At 40.0% G+C, this 16,226-nt stretch overlaps 2 protein-coding genes across 2 annotated transcripts in view; one reads left to right on the top strand and one right to left on the bottom strand.

Annotated features, from left to right (window-relative positions):
• Nucleotides 1-8,751, top strand: part of gusb (glucuronidase, beta) — a 39,327-nt gene extending 30,576 nt beyond the window's left edge. The window contains exons 11-12 of the mRNA XM_072589585.1: nucleotides 4,376-4,511; nucleotides 7,288-8,751. Coding sequence (XP_072445686.1) covers nucleotides 4,376-4,511; nucleotides 7,288-7,403 — 252 coding nt within the window. The 3' untranslated portion in view covers nucleotides 7,404-8,751. The remainder of the gene's footprint in view (nucleotides 1-4,375; nucleotides 4,512-7,287) is intronic.
• A 3,142-nt stretch (nucleotides 8,752-11,893) lies between these two features.
• Nucleotides 11,894-16,226, bottom strand: part of vkorc1l1 (vitamin K epoxide reductase complex, subunit 1-like 1) — a 53,240-nt gene continuing 48,907 nt past the window's right edge. Inside the window, exon 3 of the mRNA XM_072589584.1 lies at nucleotides 11,894-15,462. Within this exon, the coding sequence (XP_072445685.1) occupies nucleotides 15,236-15,462 (227 nt within the window). The 3' untranslated portion in view covers nucleotides 11,894-15,235. The remainder of the gene's footprint in view (nucleotides 15,463-16,226) is intronic.

Genomic DNA, 16,226 nt, shown 5'->3' with positions numbered 1-16,226 from the left:
CATCTTGTAAAATGTCCATATTACATAGGAGGAAGTGCTAGATGTCTTGAAACACATAAAAGTGGATAAATCCCCAGGACTGATGAGGTCTAGCCTAGAACTCAGTGGGAAGCTAGAGAAGTGATTGCTGGGCCTCTTGCTGAGATATTTGTATCATCGATAGTCATAGGTGAGGTGCCAGAATTCTGGAGGTTGGCTAAAATGGTGCCACTGTTTAAGAAGTGTTGTAAGGACAAGCCAGGGAACTATAGACCAGTGAGCCTGATGTCGGTGGTGGACAAGTTATTAGAGGGAATCCTGAGGGACAGGATGTACATGTATTTGGAAAGACAAGGACTGATTAGGGATAGTCAACATGGCTTTGTGCATGGGAAATCATGTCTCACAAACTTGACTTGAGTTTTTTGAAGGAGTAACAAAGAGGATTGATGAGGGCAGAGTGGTGGACGTGATCACAATGGACATCAGTAAGGCATTCGACAAGGTTCTCCATGGGAGACTAGTTAACAAGGTTAGATCTCATGGAATACAGGGAGAACTAGCCATTTGGATACAGAACTGGCTCAAAGGTAGAAGACAGAGGGCGGTGGTGGAGGGTTGTTTTTCAGACTGGAGGCCTGTGACCAGTGGAGTGCCACAAGCATCGGTGCTGGGACCGCTATTTTTCGTCATTTATATAAATGATTTGGATGTGAGCATAAGAGGTGTAGTTAGTAAGTTTGCAGATGATACCAAAATTGGAGGTGTAGTGGACAGCGAAGAGGGTTACCTCAGATTACAACAGGATCTGGACCAGATGGATGAATGGGCTGGGACGTAGCAGATGGAGTTTAATTTAGATAAATGTGAGGAGCTGCATTTTGGGAAAGCAAATCTTAGCAGGACTTATACACTTAATGGTAAGGTCCTAGGGAGTGTTACTGAACAAAGAGACCTTGGAGTGCAGGTTCATAGCTCATTTGAAAGTGGAGTTGCAGGTGGATAGGATAGTGAAGAAGGCGTTTGGTATGCTTTCTTTTATTCGTCTGAGTATTGAGTACAGGACATTGGTTAGGCCATTGTTGGAATATTGCGTGCAATTCTGGTCTCCTTCCTATCAGAAGGATCTTGTGAAACCTGAAAGGGTTCAGAAAAGTTTTACAAGGATGTTGCCAGAGTTGGAGAATTTGAGCTATAGGGAGAGGCTGAACAGGCTGGGGCTGTTTTCCTTGGAGCGTCGGAGGCTGTGGGATGACCTTAGAGAGGTTTACAAAATCATGAGGGGCATGGATAGGATAAACAGACAGAGTCTTTTCCCTGGGGTCGGGGAATCCAGAACTAGAGGGCATAGGTTTAGGGTGAGAGGGGAAAGATATAAAAGAGACCTAAGGGGCAACGTTTTCACGCAGAGGGTGGTACGTGTATGGAATGAGCTGCCAGAGGATGTGGTAGAGGCTGGTACAATTGCAACATTTAAGAGGCATTTGGATGGGTATATGAATAGGAAGCGTTTGGAGGGATATGGTCTGGTGGGATTAGATTGTGTTGGGATATCTGGTCAGCATGGACGGGTTGAATTGCAGGGTCTGTTTCCATGCTGTACGTCTCTGACTGAGTCTATTAACAATCTGGACAAAGGAGTCGAGGGCATTGTTATAACGTTTGCAGATGACACAAAGATAGGTGCAAGGATAGGTAGTGTTGAGGAAGCAGGGAGGTTATAAAAGGAAGAGGACAGGCTAGGAGAGTGGAGAAAGAAGTGGCAGATGGAATGCAATATGGGAAAGTGTAAGGTTATGCACTTTAAGAAGAATAGGGGTGTAAAATATTATATAAATGGGGAAAGACTTTGAGAATCTGAAGAACAAAGAGACATGGGAGTCATAGTTCAGGATTCTCTTAAGGTTAACATGCAGGTCCAGTTGATAGTTAGGAAGGCAAATGCAATGTTAGTATTCATTTTGAGTTGACCTGAATACAAGAACAAAGATGTACTGCTGAGGCTGTATAAGGCTCTGATCAGACTACATTTGGAATATTGAGAGCAGTTTTGGGCTCCGTATCTGAGGAAGGATGTGCTGGCTGTGGATGGGGTCCAAAGGAGGGTTACAAGAATGATCCTGGGGATGAAGGGCTTGTTATGTGAGGAGCGGTTGAGGACTCTGGGTCTATACTGGGTGGAGTTTAGAAGGATGAGGGGGCACATGATTGAAACTTACAGAATAATGAGGTCTGGATCGAGTGGTCGTGGAGAAGATTGTAGGACAGGCAATGACACTTTTTATAATTGAAATGAGGATGGGGTGGGGGGGGGCGATCTTCTTCAGCCAGAGAGTGGTGAATCCGTGGAACCCCTTGTTGCAGAGGGCCAAGGAGGCCAAGTCATAGTGTATTTTAGACACAGGTAGGTAGATGGGGATCAAGAGTTACAAGGAGAAGGTAGGAGCATGGGGTTGAGAAACATCAGCCATGATCAAAAGGCAGAACAGACTCTAGGAACTGAATGGTGCAATTCTACTCCTATATCTTAATGCCTTGAGGCTTATTAAGTATTTGTAATGGTTATGAGTATTGGTAAGTTTTATTAAGTGGGAAGTTTACTTAACAGTAACAATGTTATTAATTAACAAATAGAGTAATGACATGGCTGTTCCAGTCTCAAGTGTTCATGTTCCTGGTGTTTGAACTCCAGGACCTTGCTTGTGTCCTGGATAACCACATGTGCAGGCAGTGTGGTCAGTAGCAGCAGATTGAAATCTGTGTTCGGAGGAACATTTGCAAGTCGCTGTAATGTATCTGAGAGGTTGAGAGCTTTGAGAAGACACTTGTTCTCTAGACCTGATCACCACACAGCGTATGAATAGGCAAGGAGGGAGATTGGGTGACCACTAGGAAAATAGTGTAAGAGCCCCCTGAATAATCCATCCTGTAACCCCTATTCAGCTTCCTGAATACTGGTGTCTCTGCCCCTCTCTAGGTGAACTCAGTCCATGGCAACATGAGTGGCTCAAATCTACATGGGCTACAGGGAATACTGGAAGGGCGATAATAGTGGCAGAAGACCTTTGGGAGCAGGAAGTACTTGCTACAGGATTTCCTAGTGCAACAAGAGCAGGTCAGGTACTATCTGTAAGGCTGGGAGAAAGTGAGGACTGCAGATGCTGGAGATCAGAGCTTAAACATGTGTTGCTGGAAAAGCGCAGCAGGTCAGGAAGCATCAAAGGAACAGGAGAATCGACGTTTCCGGCATCAGCCCTTCTTCAGGAATGCTGTAAGGCTGGTCTAGTTCAATTTCTGGACAATGGTCAAAACCCCAGGGTTTTGAATGTGTTGGAGTCCTGTGATAGTAATGCCATAGAAATGTCAAGGGATGATAGTTAAATCCTCTTGCTGGAGATGGTTATTGCCTGGCACCAGTATTGCGTGAATGTCATCTGCCACTTATCTGGATCTTACTGCATTTGGACATGGATTGCTTCAGTACCTGAGAAATTGTATGTGCTGCTGAACATTGTGCAATTCATCAGTGAACATTCTCACTTCTGACAATATGGTGGAGGAACAGCATAGAGTACAAGGAAAATGAGGTTATGTTGAAGTTGAGTGAAAAAAAACTAGTTCGGCTTCAACTGGCGTATTACATTTAGCTCTTGACAATTCAGGACCTTGAGGAATGTGATATCACTTGAGACAATGCAGATTTGTGAGTGGTTCTCGGGAGGTGGAACTTCAGTTAAGACGATGGATTGGAGAAGTTAGCATTTGGAGAAGAGACATGATTAGACATTCAAAATCATTGGTGTGTCTAGACAGTGTGTGGATAGGGAGGAAATGTTCTAACTCATGAAAGGATCAAAAAATGACATGGCACAGATTTGGAGGAATTAGCAAAAACGTTTTGATACAAAGAGTAGTTCATGCCTGGAAATCACTGCCTGAGTGTGTGGTTGAGGCAGGTTCAATTGAGGCATTTAAAAGGGAATTAAGGTAAGGTTTATAGAGATTATGGCAGAAAACAGGAGAATAAGCATCTCATCCAGGGCTATTATTAGAGAGCCCATGCACATGTGCGCAATAACCTGAATATTCGCTTTCACAGTTAGGTAATAAAGAACAGTCTAGTGGCTAATAATCATGGCCCTGCTGATGAATACCAGCAATGACAGATTAACAAGGCTATCTCTGAATAGAGAGATGAGCAGCTGCAAACCTCAATAAAGCAGAAGTGAAGAGGTGGAAGGTGTGAAAACACTATCACCCGTCTCAGACTGAGCTGAAATGACTCATGATCGTTTTAAATGTGACAGGCACTTGAGTTGGAAATAACTTACAGGAAATGCATGTTATAGGTCAGATTGAATGTTATTTAGTGGATTATGTATATTTGTGCTTTTAGGATCCCCCGGTAATGTTTTCAGAAGAATACCAAAAGGCTGTCATGCAGGAATATTTCATGGTATTTGATGAAAGAAGAAAAGATTATCTGATTGGAGAACTAATCTGGAATTTTGCCGACTTCTTGACTGCTCAAAGTAAGTCATGTACTTAAAAACAGAAAATGCTGGAAATGGGTCAGGAAACATGTATGGGGGAAAGAACTTGTGGTTTTTAATAATTTCCATTATTTGCAGTAATTTGTTTTTCCTTAGGATTTTAATTTTAATTTTCATTTCAAATGATCAGACACACAGATGTGGAAATATTCACATGCATGTCTTGTACTTTTCCCTGGTGCAACTTATTCCTTTATGGGATGTGGCCATTGCCTGCTTGGCCAGCACTTGTCCATTCATAATTGCCCAGAGGACAGTTAAGAGTCAACCATATTGTGTACCAGTCACATGCAAGATAGCGGTTTCCTTCCCCAAAGGATATTAGTGAACCAGATGAGATTTTCCCATCAATCAAGTTATATTGTCGTCATTAAACTCTTAACCCAATCTAGTCCCTCCTGTCAGCACCCAATCCATATCCCTCTAAACCCTTCCTATTCATATACCTATCCAGATGACTTTGAAATGTTGCAATTGTATTAGCCTCCACCACTTCCTCTGGCAGCTCATTCCATACACTTACCACCCTTTGCATGAAAAAGGTGCCCCTTAGGTCCCTTTTATATCTTTCCCCTCTCACCCTAAACCTGTGCCCTCTAGTTCTGGATTCCCTGACCCCAGGGAAGAGACTTTGTCTATTTATCCTATCCATGTCCCTCACAATTTTATAAATCTCAATAAGTTGCTGATCTTTGAGGGGCCCTATTCTTTCCCTCGTTACTCTTTTGTCCTTAATGCATTTGAAAAACCCTTTGGATTCTCCTTACCTCAACTTGCCAAAGCTACCTCATGCTTCATTTTTGCCCTCCTGATTTCCATCTTAAGTGTACTCCTCCTGCCTTTGTATTCTTCTAAGGATTCGTTTCATCTTGTCTTGTCAACACCTGACATATGCTTTCTTCGTATTCTTAACCAAACCCATCGGCATGGGCGAGTTGGATCGAAGGGTCTGTTTCCATGCTGTACATCTCTGGCTCTATAATTGCAGATTTTAATTGAATTCAAATTCCAGCATCCACCCTGGCAGGATTCAAACTCCAGTTCCCAGACATTACCTGGTATGCCTGGATTAATAATCTCGAGGCAGGCAGCATAGAAGCAGACCCTTCAGTCCAACCAGTCCATGCTGACCGTGTTCCCAAACTAAACTAGTCGCAACGGTCTCCATATCACTCCCAACACTTTCTATTCATAAACTTATCCAAATATCTTTAAAATATTATACGTGTAATGATTTGTACAGCAAGAAGTCCAAAATGATTCAAAATATAAAAACCATAAGAATTATACAAAAAAACCTGGTCCACCCTCGTCTCAGCCACTATTATATCTGGTCAAATTCCTAACATATAGAATTTCACACCATTGTCTACGTGCTATTGCCAGTATTTGTACCTTGTGATAATATCACTGAACCATCACCACCTCGTCTCCTTGTGTATCAGCCTGGAGTAATACATCAGAATTGTTCAGTAGGCGGTTCTCATGTATTTATCTTTAAAGTTTGGAGGGGAGGGAGTGGGAGTATCTGGAAAATAAATAGTTGTCTGCTCCTACAGTCACTGCTTTAGACTCTTGTTGCACATGCTGATGTGTTATGCTGGAGCCTAAGCCACGACAGGCTTGTGGGAGTTTGCTTTAAAATGTCAAACTTATTTGAGTGAGCTATGTGTGTGAGAAGTGTTGGGAAAATCCACACAAAAGCAGGGATAATCGAGGAGTTTGCCTTGTGAGCCTCATACGTTCAGGGAAAGGTGGATTGGATGGAGATATTAAGATTTTTCATTGCTCTGAATTGAATTGTCATGCTAGTCTAATCTTTACCAGAGGTATTGGGTGGTGAATTCCCAAAATGGAATTTTACTTGAATAAAGATAAAATATTACAAATGTCAGAAATCTGAAACAAACACAACACAGAAGAGAGTTAATGTTTTTGAATCCAGTACGACTTTTGTTCTGAAGAGTAATACCAGACTCAACCTTAACTGTGCTTTCTCTCCACAGATCCTGTCAGGCCTGCCGAGTTTCTCTAGCATTGTTTACTTTGGAGTTTTACCTTTCTGTACTGTACTAAACAAAAGTTACATTTGGTATTTTAAAAATAAGTGGGTAAATTTGATTGGAAAGAGATTTAGCATATAGAAAATAAGCCACTGGGGAGAAAAATAACTGACTCAAATACTTAGCCATTAAAGAAAGGAACACAGAATTAACTGGTCTGCCTGTCACAATGTAATAAACCCAATGGACAAAGCAGCAGCAAGAACCATTGAAAACCTATCATTTGTATGTGTTCATGAAGTCACATCATTGATAACCACAACCTTTACTGAGAATTTAGTGGCCTCACGTGAGATGCGTTGAATTGATTTGATACTCTAGAAGACTGAATGTATTGCATTGTTTAACAGGAAGTGCTGAAGAAACTTAGCAGATCTGGCAGCATCCACCAGTTCTGAAGAAGGGTCACTGGACTCTAAATGATAATTGCTCTTCTCTCCACAGATGCTACCAGACTTGCCGAGTTTCTTCAGCACTTTGTTTTTGTTTCGGATCTCTAGCATCCACAGTTTTGTTTTATTTCAGAATGCCATCCAGGTCGATTCAGTACTGGATAAGTCTATGGATTTTCACGTTATTGTATACATTGTTGGTGTGGGATTAAAAGCACTGCTAGGTGTACAAGTGTGTTTTCTTTTCTTTGATAAATTACAACTATGCACTCTTACATCAAAACCTTCATGTATTTGCAGGTACAAATCGCGTAGATGGGAACAAAAAGGGGATCTTCACTCGCCAGAGACAGCCTAAATCATCAGCTTTCATTCTTCGGGATCGCTACTGGAAACTTGCCAATGGCACTAAATAATTATTTTATTGGATCACATCTTTGGCCACCGAATACAGAAGAAACTGCTTACAGAAGATTTAATTGAAATATGTATTGTTTTCAGGGGAGATGGGCTTTACTGGCTGGTCAGAATTTCTCATCTGTTCAGAGTTGTTCTTGAAGAGGATAGTGAGCTGCCACTTGAACAGCTACAGTCTGTTTGGCATAGGAGACTCTTGTGGAGGGAGATCTGGCCTTTGGTCTAGCAACATTGAAGAAACTGATGTTTCCAAGCCAGGCTGGTGAGTGGCTACAAGAGAAACCTGCAGGCAGTAGTGGTGCATAAATTTAAAAGGTTCCCTACATAGCATCTTCCAGACCCATTGCCACATCAGATACATGGGAACATGCTGTTCCAGCTTGTAAAGCCAACAGTCCCAACTGAATTTTTAAAAATTACCACAAAGTATTGATGTTACTGAGGTGTGAATATTTCACCTTAAAATTCTGTCACGATGCGTTACACTTTCAAAATTGGAAAAGACAACAATTAGATTAGTACTGGTGCTTGTTTGTCAATGCAAGTTTAGGTATGAAGTGTTCGTTCCCAATTATGCATTTTATTTTGACTCTGAATTCAGTATCAAGATGGAGTAGAACTAAACACTGTGTTACATGGTTAAATGGTTTGAAAGGCAATTTAAATGTAGTAATATCAAATTGAAATTCCAATCCTATTGTGTCTGGCATCACAATTGGGAGCTTTCACAAACACTTCATAGTTATTACTCCAATATTTTTATTTGGTAAGTGGTGTCCTTGGACATTGACCATCGTAACAGGCCTTTTTGCCACAGACACTGCCATTTTGCCACAGTGGCACTCATTCAAGCTGAATTCATGACAACGCAGCAGGGATATTTCACCCCAAGGTTCAAGTTCAAGTCCAACTTCAGGGCCTAAGCACAAAAATGAACTGCTCAAAGTGCAGTCTTTTAGGTGATGTGATAAAGTAAGGCAGGTGAACGTAAATCCCATTGGTTGTAATCATTGCTGCTTGAGTGTTTTCTATGCACAAATTGGCTCATGTATTCTACACTTCAAAAGTACTTCACTTGCTATAAAGCACTTTGAGTATCTGGTGTTGATGAGAAAAGTGTTATATAAACATGTCATATCTGCAACTAGCTTCAGATGTTTTTAACTGGACTCATCTTGCCCCTGTAAGCAAACAAGGTGAACTACAAAAGTTGAAAATTGAATACAATAGACTTTGCCACTTAACCCTAAAAATACATTGGGCTTGGTGACTTGGGGGTATTGATCACAGTTGTTGATATCAATGTTATATAAAAGTGTAACATTTTATTAAACTGGTGCTTTGAAATTGGAATTGCACAACTGTCTCATGATTACAGGTGAAAACGGATACAATAAATGATATTAGTGGATGTGCAGGTAAAACTTTGGATGTGGAAGGCTCTTTTAGGGCCTTGGATAGAGGCACAGGTTTTACAGTTCCTGTGGTGGCAGGGGAAAGTGCCAGAATGGGAGGGTGGGTCGTAGGGGGGTGTGGACCTGACCAGGTAGTCACGGAGGGAATGGTCTTTTTGGAGGTGGCGGAAATGTCGGCGGATGATTTGGTTTATGCGAAGGTTTGTAGGGTGGAAGGTGAGCACCAGGGGCGTTCTGTCCTTGTTACGGTTGGAGGGGTGGGGTCTGAGGGCGGAGGTGGGAAGGGAAATTGCGGTCTCTAAAGAAGGAGGCCATCTGGTGTGTTCTATGGTGGAACTGGTCCTCCTGGGAGCAGATATGGCAGAGGTGGAGAAATTGGGAATACGGGATGGCATCTTTGCAAGAGATAGGGTGGGAAGAGGTGTAATCCAGGTAGCTATGGGAGTCGGTGGGTTTGTAAAAAATGTCAGTGTTAAGTCAGTCGTCACTAATGGAGATGGAGAGGTCCAGGAAGGGGAGCGAGTTGTCAGAGATGGTCCAGGTAAATTTAAGGTCCAGGGTGGAATGTATTGGTGAAGTTGATGAATTGCTCAACCAGGCCACTGTTGGAATATTGCATGCAATTCTGCTGTCCTTCCTATTGGAAGGATGTTGTAAAACTTGAAAGGGTTCAGAAAAGATTTCCAAGGTTGGTGCCAGAGTTGGAGATTTGAGCTATAGGGAGAAACTGAACAGGCAGGGTCTGTTTTCCCTGGAGTGTCAGAGGCTGAGGGCTGACCTTAGAGGTTTACAAAATTGAGGGGCATGGATAGGGTAAATAGACAGTCTTTTCCCTGGGGTCAGGGAGTGCAGAACTAGAGGGCATAGGTTTAAGGTGAGAGGGGAAAGATATAAAAGACACCTACAGGGCAACTTTTTCACACAGAGGGTGGTACATGTATGGAATGAGCTGCCAGAAGATGTGGTGGAGGCTGGTACAATTGCAACATTTAAGATGCATTTGGATGGGTATATGAATAGGAAGGGTTTGGAGGGATATGGGCTGGGTGCTGGCAGGTGGGACAAAGGGTTTGTTTCCATGCTGTGCTTTTATAGAGTCATAGATGTAAAGACAGTCCAATTTCCCCTCATTTATCACTAATTAGAATATTTAACTTCCTTCAATAAAGATACAGGAGAACATTGAAGAATTCTGATTATAAAATAGGTTAAAGGAAAATCTTCTAAATGATATTGGAATTTTTCCTATAGCTTTACTTCAAATACCTTTTGAAAAGCCTTATACGGTCAAAGCTGAGGCACAATTCTTCAAATGTTCAGTTGATAAAGATACTCAGGAACTGAGTACACACAGTCTGTTGCTCTGACAAAATGCCTTGAGCAAGTTTTTGGATGATTTCAAATCATTCTTAACACCTTAGGAAGTTGCGTAGTTATGTCAGTGATTTTTTTTTGAATGGTAAAAAACAACTTGGATAAAATTTTACACTTTAAATGCTTTATTCCAAGAAAAAGCACATTTGAGTAGTTCAGGCATCTTTTATTGAAAGTGTTCATAAGTATTTTAAAAAAAACACTGATATGGATCAGAGAGATTCTCCAGAATTGTTTGCTAGGGGTGGTATTTGGATTCCAGTTACAACGGTGAGAACTCCAGTTCAACTTTCTTGACTTGTGGCAGCAGTGAAACAGGACATATCAGACAATACATCATCTGTGTATGATTCCATGAGTATGGTAATGTCAGGCTGTTGCTTACCTATTATGTAGGATAGCTGTCTCAAAATGGGCACAATCCTGTAATAGTTAGTAAAAAGGATTGGTAGGACTCAATTTTTCTTTCAATAGCTTGGATGATGCTATATGGCCTGACCATTTAGCTCTTCACCCCCAAGGCTCCCAGCCTCATTCCTGATGAAGGGCCTTTGCCTGAAATGTTGATTTTACTGTTCCTTGGATGCTGCCTGACCTGCTGTGCTTTTCCATCACAATGAATCTGGAGTTACAATTGAGCCAGATGAGGGAGGAACCATTTTCTTTGACGGCATTAGTACCCTATGGACCACAAACTGAATTAGGCTGACTATGTAGACTGGCTACAACAGCAGGTCAGCAGCTAGGAAATCCACAGCAAACAACCTCCTCTCCTGTCTCTCCAAACCTACCCAACCATCTGCAAGATAAATTACTGATCAAACATCCCCAACAATGTCTTGATAGGTGCAGCCCCAGTAACAAGAGGCTCAACACCATCCAGGACAAATGACACCTTGTCCACCACCTTGCAGTGGCTCACCAAGAGTCATTCAACAGTGCCTTCTAAACCAGTGATTTTACCACATTATAAGATGGAGGTTAACCAGATGCATTGGAATATCACCATATACAGGTTCCCCTTCACACCAACTTGATTTGGAACTACATGGTTGTTCCTTCACTGTTGCTGGGTTAGTATCCTGAAATCTCCCTCCCATTAATAGCAGTTTGGATTATGTAACCAATGCAGTGGTTTGAGGAGGCAACTTACCACCAAGGGTAATTAAGGATAGGCAATAAATACTGTTCTAGCCAACAATGGCCACAGCATGTGAATGAATTTTTAAAAATGCAGATAGAATAGGTGAAATTTACCCATACATTAAGGTTCTCATTTTGGAAAATAGTTGACTGGACAATGAAAACATTAATCTTAATCACAATGTTCTTAAAAAAAATTTAAGACCAATATTAAACCTCTTATGCATGAGCAATTAAATAAGTAATTAAACAATACTCTAAACACATCAACAGTAATGGCTAACTTAATGATAATAACAAGAAACATCCAGCTTGTAAGATCTATTAAGTAGCTGTGGTAGGTTTCCTTGATTCTTGGGCCCTATTTGAACTTCCCTTAAAAGTTTACTTTAATTTGAATAAAGGCAGTCCCCTGGTTACAAATGGGCTTGTTACTGAGTGCATTTAAGTATGAGCAACCATTTGCATGTCAAATTAATATGGGATCTTTTCACAAGATCAAAAATCAGGGACCACCTGAAGCAGGAACACTTCATTATAAACAAAATTAGCACAAATTGCAGCAGAGCTCATGTAGATTCTACATTTATTTCATACCAAAAAATTCTGTGCAATGAATACACATTCATACATATTTACAATTTTTGCTATTTAGCAAAATCATATTCCTGAACCTATTATAAAACAGTTCTCATCTGTGGCTGTGAAGGGGATCAATGCCCAGAGTCCAGCTTAAAAGTTTTAACACGTGCTCATGAGCTTGAAGCAGCATTAATAAATAACTCTGATGGAACATATTATACAGATCAAGAACATACTACTTCTGCCATGCTAAATAATTTTACAAAAATAAAGAGCATTTGTCACCCTGTCACGTTCATGTTGAATAGACAATGATTTACTGTAACGGAAACTTGGTTTACCGCTTCAGAATTAGGGTCTGCTCGTGCCTGTGTTAATGCCGAGACCAGGAATAAGTACTGATAGGCCAGTATCGATAGGAATGAATCTATAGTTACAGTACATCTTGAGCAATAAACATGGGCTTCATGCTAGACAGTGCAATATAAACAAATCATGGTGGGGAAAGTAAAGGGTAAATATAACAGGACTTAAAAGATTTTAAATTTGTCCATCCCTCTGCTGTTAATAAAGGCATTACACCAAGAGGTGCACAAAGTAAAACATTTTAGCCAAGTCCAACGCATTGGCTAAAAATCAATATTAGACTGGTTTCAAATCAAATATATGTAGAATTGCCATTACCTAATATAGTTCAACATAAAAAACAGGATCAAAGATGAGCATAAGTGTCATCTACAGCCAAGATATAAAGAATTGGTGCGACAGGATCAGTAAACTCCTTTGGAATTTTTACAGCTTATTGGGTCACAGGAATGTCACAATAATAGTACAATAGCATTCAGTGGTCTTCTGGAGCTCAGACAGACTTCAGGTAACTTACTGTACCAGCAGCTTCAAGGAGCACAGATACAAGAAATGCAATTCCCCCATGTCTAGGATTCATATCCTATGAGACAAGCTTTAACTGTACCCAACATCCTCAGTTATTTGCATTAATGGATGAATGTAGTAACTGTATTAAGGTTTGCCATTAAAACACTTACAGCACAAGGGCTAAAAAAGACCCAATTTGGTAAAGACACAAAAACAGCAAATTTAGTGTTCAGAAAATACTGAGTGCATAAATTACTAAGTTTACATGTAAAGCATCCTACACATTAACAAGATTTAAGATCAACAAAAAAAAACTGTTAGACAATTGCCCATTTGCAAATATAAAGTCTGATGGATATGGATTCTCTACCAATAGTAGATACCTGATGGAAAACGTTGCCCCATCTTATAAACACAACTCTATGTTGGCAAGTAGGCAGGATAAAGAAAATGATGATTAACCACTGGGTCACAATACATTTATCAGTCACAACAGCTGGATCCTGTGTTTATGAACACAGTCTCTGAGGTATACTAACATTGATATATTTTATTGAAGCTTGTTTGGTTCATATGCATTAGTTTTTTTTAAAAGAAGTTTTAGTCAGAAGAATTGTTCTTTGAACACTGCTGCTATGAACCAATAGTTACCAGTTCCAAGTACTACACTAATCTATTAATCACTTAGACAATACAGTTCAACAGGTTGGGTTCTACAAAATTAAAGTAACCTCCTTCTAATGAAATCATAAGCTACTTGGCAGATTTAGAAGGTTGTTAGGGTATCAGGCCTGCTCAATGACTCAGGATGCTTCTTGGTGTAAATAATCACATTAAGTTTGAAAAAAACTTTAATTTGCTGCCAAACTATTTTGGGGGCACCAACACTTAACTGAGAGCTCCATTTCTGTAAAGATACAAAAGATCTCAATTAAAACATGATAGGTGGTCAGTATACCATCAAATACTGAATACGCACAACTATAACCCTTCAGCAACACTTGGAGGCACTGAACCACATTAGCAAGGATATTTCAAAGCCAAGCAAAAACCTATTCTGCTAAAATGTCCATCTGAATAAAATGGGGTGGTAGGATAAAACAAATCCTCACAAACCATCCTAAAATCAACATTGTGAAGTTGTATTTTTCAACTTCTGGACAGCAGCCATTTATATAGAATGTAAGGATTTATTTTTGTTCAAGCAACGAATAGTTTGCACACATCAAATTGAGCTTAAATACAGAATAAAGCCTCCATCCTAGCCAACACAATCAATTTATTAGTAGACTATATTTTAATGTAGAAACTCTTTAGAAATTATCAACTATTAATTAACATGGCACAATGGTGATAATTACAGAAAAATATCTTCAGCCGAATTAAGATCACAATTTAAACAAAATAATAATATGCAGCACGATCAGATTGAATAGGAGTCCCTTAAACAAGGTCCTTTTTTTAAAATTAAAAACCATTGTCGGCCTGGTTGACCACATTTATATTGTTTTAACATGATGCTGCTGCATTAGTAGTGGCAGTATTAAACTACTGAAACAAACAGTAAAACTAGAATTCAAAATGAAAACCTCCTAAAGTGCAACATGAACATTTTTTTTTAAAACTTTGTTAAAAATCACTAACCAATTGACTGCACTTTTATTAAAAAGGGTCAATTTTAGAGAGATATATCTTTACATGAAATATTGGCTCTATTAGATTCACTGAAGCACGTTTATAATCCTAGTAAGGTGTGACGAGAACTTTCTCGCACTCCAAACTGGGCTAGTTTAAATACCTTTGTGGCATGCTGTGACTGCATAGTTGCTGGCCTTTTAAAATCATCCATGCACTCAGAAAAAAGCTAGTCCTAGAGGACCTGAGCGTTTTTAAGTGTAACAATACCATCTCTCAAGACAAATTCTAACTGTACTGGAAGAATTTGGACTTAGAACATTCTCATCAGGTCATTTAGCCAAGAGAGAATTTCCAGACCCATTCATTAGACCACCAAGACTGAAGAATGCCATTAGCCACTTCCTGTGCAATATAAAACACTTGTATATGATTTTTTAAAAATTCCTCGAACAAAGGCACTTTCATTCACAATTTAACACACAGTTTACTTTTATGGGGGGTGGGAGGGATGCTTAAACAAATATCACTTAGTGTATGCAAGTTTCTCAGAACCAAAGATCTGCGAAGGAATGTGTAATACAGTTAAAGCTTGCTTTCTGTTGGCTTGTCTAGTTATCTTCATGTGAGGGAGGATAAACCAAAGTCAGTCCAGGGTCCCACACAAGTATTCAATTTAAAAGAAATTGTTTCTCAATGATTTTGATTTTTCTTTTTATCATATACATCTCTCTCAAAAAAAATTACTGCCAAATAGACTTAATGGATGCAGGCTCTCCAGGTGTTAAGTTTGCAGATCATTGAGATTATTCCTGTTTGGATTGGAGTTGCTGTTTCCAGGCCTCATTCAAGTAAACCAGTCGTTTATAGTTGATGATGAAGAGCGTGACGTTCAGGAGATATGTAGTAATGCAAATTATGCAAAAATCCTTCAGTACAAAGTACAGGATGTAACTTAGATACAGTGCACCCACCACAGACACTATGGATGTCGTCATTAGTATTAAAGCAGCCATTGCACTCACTGTCATACCTGCAAGAAAGGGAGGAATGTTGTTATTTCATGAAAACGGATGTAGCCTCTCTATAGAAGGCTTCAACATATGTAAACATCAGTAAACACAAAGTTGAAAAGTTAACGCAGAGTAATAAACGCATTGATAATGACTACAATCTACACACATTCTCCTGACCAAGGCCTTGGTACCATTGTTCAAGAAGCTGAATACACAGATTATGATGCTCAACAAGATATAAATACCAAAGCATAAAATTAATCTGTTTTTATAAAATAAGTGTGATCCTAATACCAAGAACACTGATTTCAACTTTGCCTAAATCATTCTTGGCTGATATTGCATTCAGAGATTTATAACCCCACTCCAAGATCAGGTTTTCCTTTGTGTGAGACATACAAACAATTAAGCAAGCAAAGCAGACTTGAAGAAAGGCTAACAAAACTGATCTGGATGGTCAAAGACAAAGTCTGAGGAACTGCTGGATGGCTGAGCGGGAGTTCCAATAATGTCTGCTTCAGCATCCAAAGATTGGGTACACTTAAACGTTTGCAAATGAAGGAAGTGATTCACAGACAGATGAAGTGATGTTGTGGGATGTGGGCGTCACTAACTGGCCAGCATTCCCTATCCCTAGCTGCCTTTCACAAAGATGGTGACAAGCTGCCTTTTTGAACCACTGAATTCCACCTGCTGTGGGTTGACCCACAATGCCATTAGGGCAGGAATGCCAATATTTTGACTCAGCGACAGTAAAGGAATGGCAATATATTTCCAAGTC

Source organism: Chiloscyllium punctatum, chromosome 19 (assembly GCF_047496795.1).
Source record: "Chiloscyllium punctatum isolate Juve2018m chromosome 19, sChiPun1.3, whole genome shotgun sequence".
Lineage (NCBI taxonomy): Eukaryota > Metazoa > Chordata > Chondrichthyes > Orectolobiformes > Hemiscylliidae > Chiloscyllium > Chiloscyllium punctatum.
The sequence above is the reverse complement of the archived record's forward strand: the minus strand, read 5'-3'. Positions and strand labels throughout refer to the sequence as shown.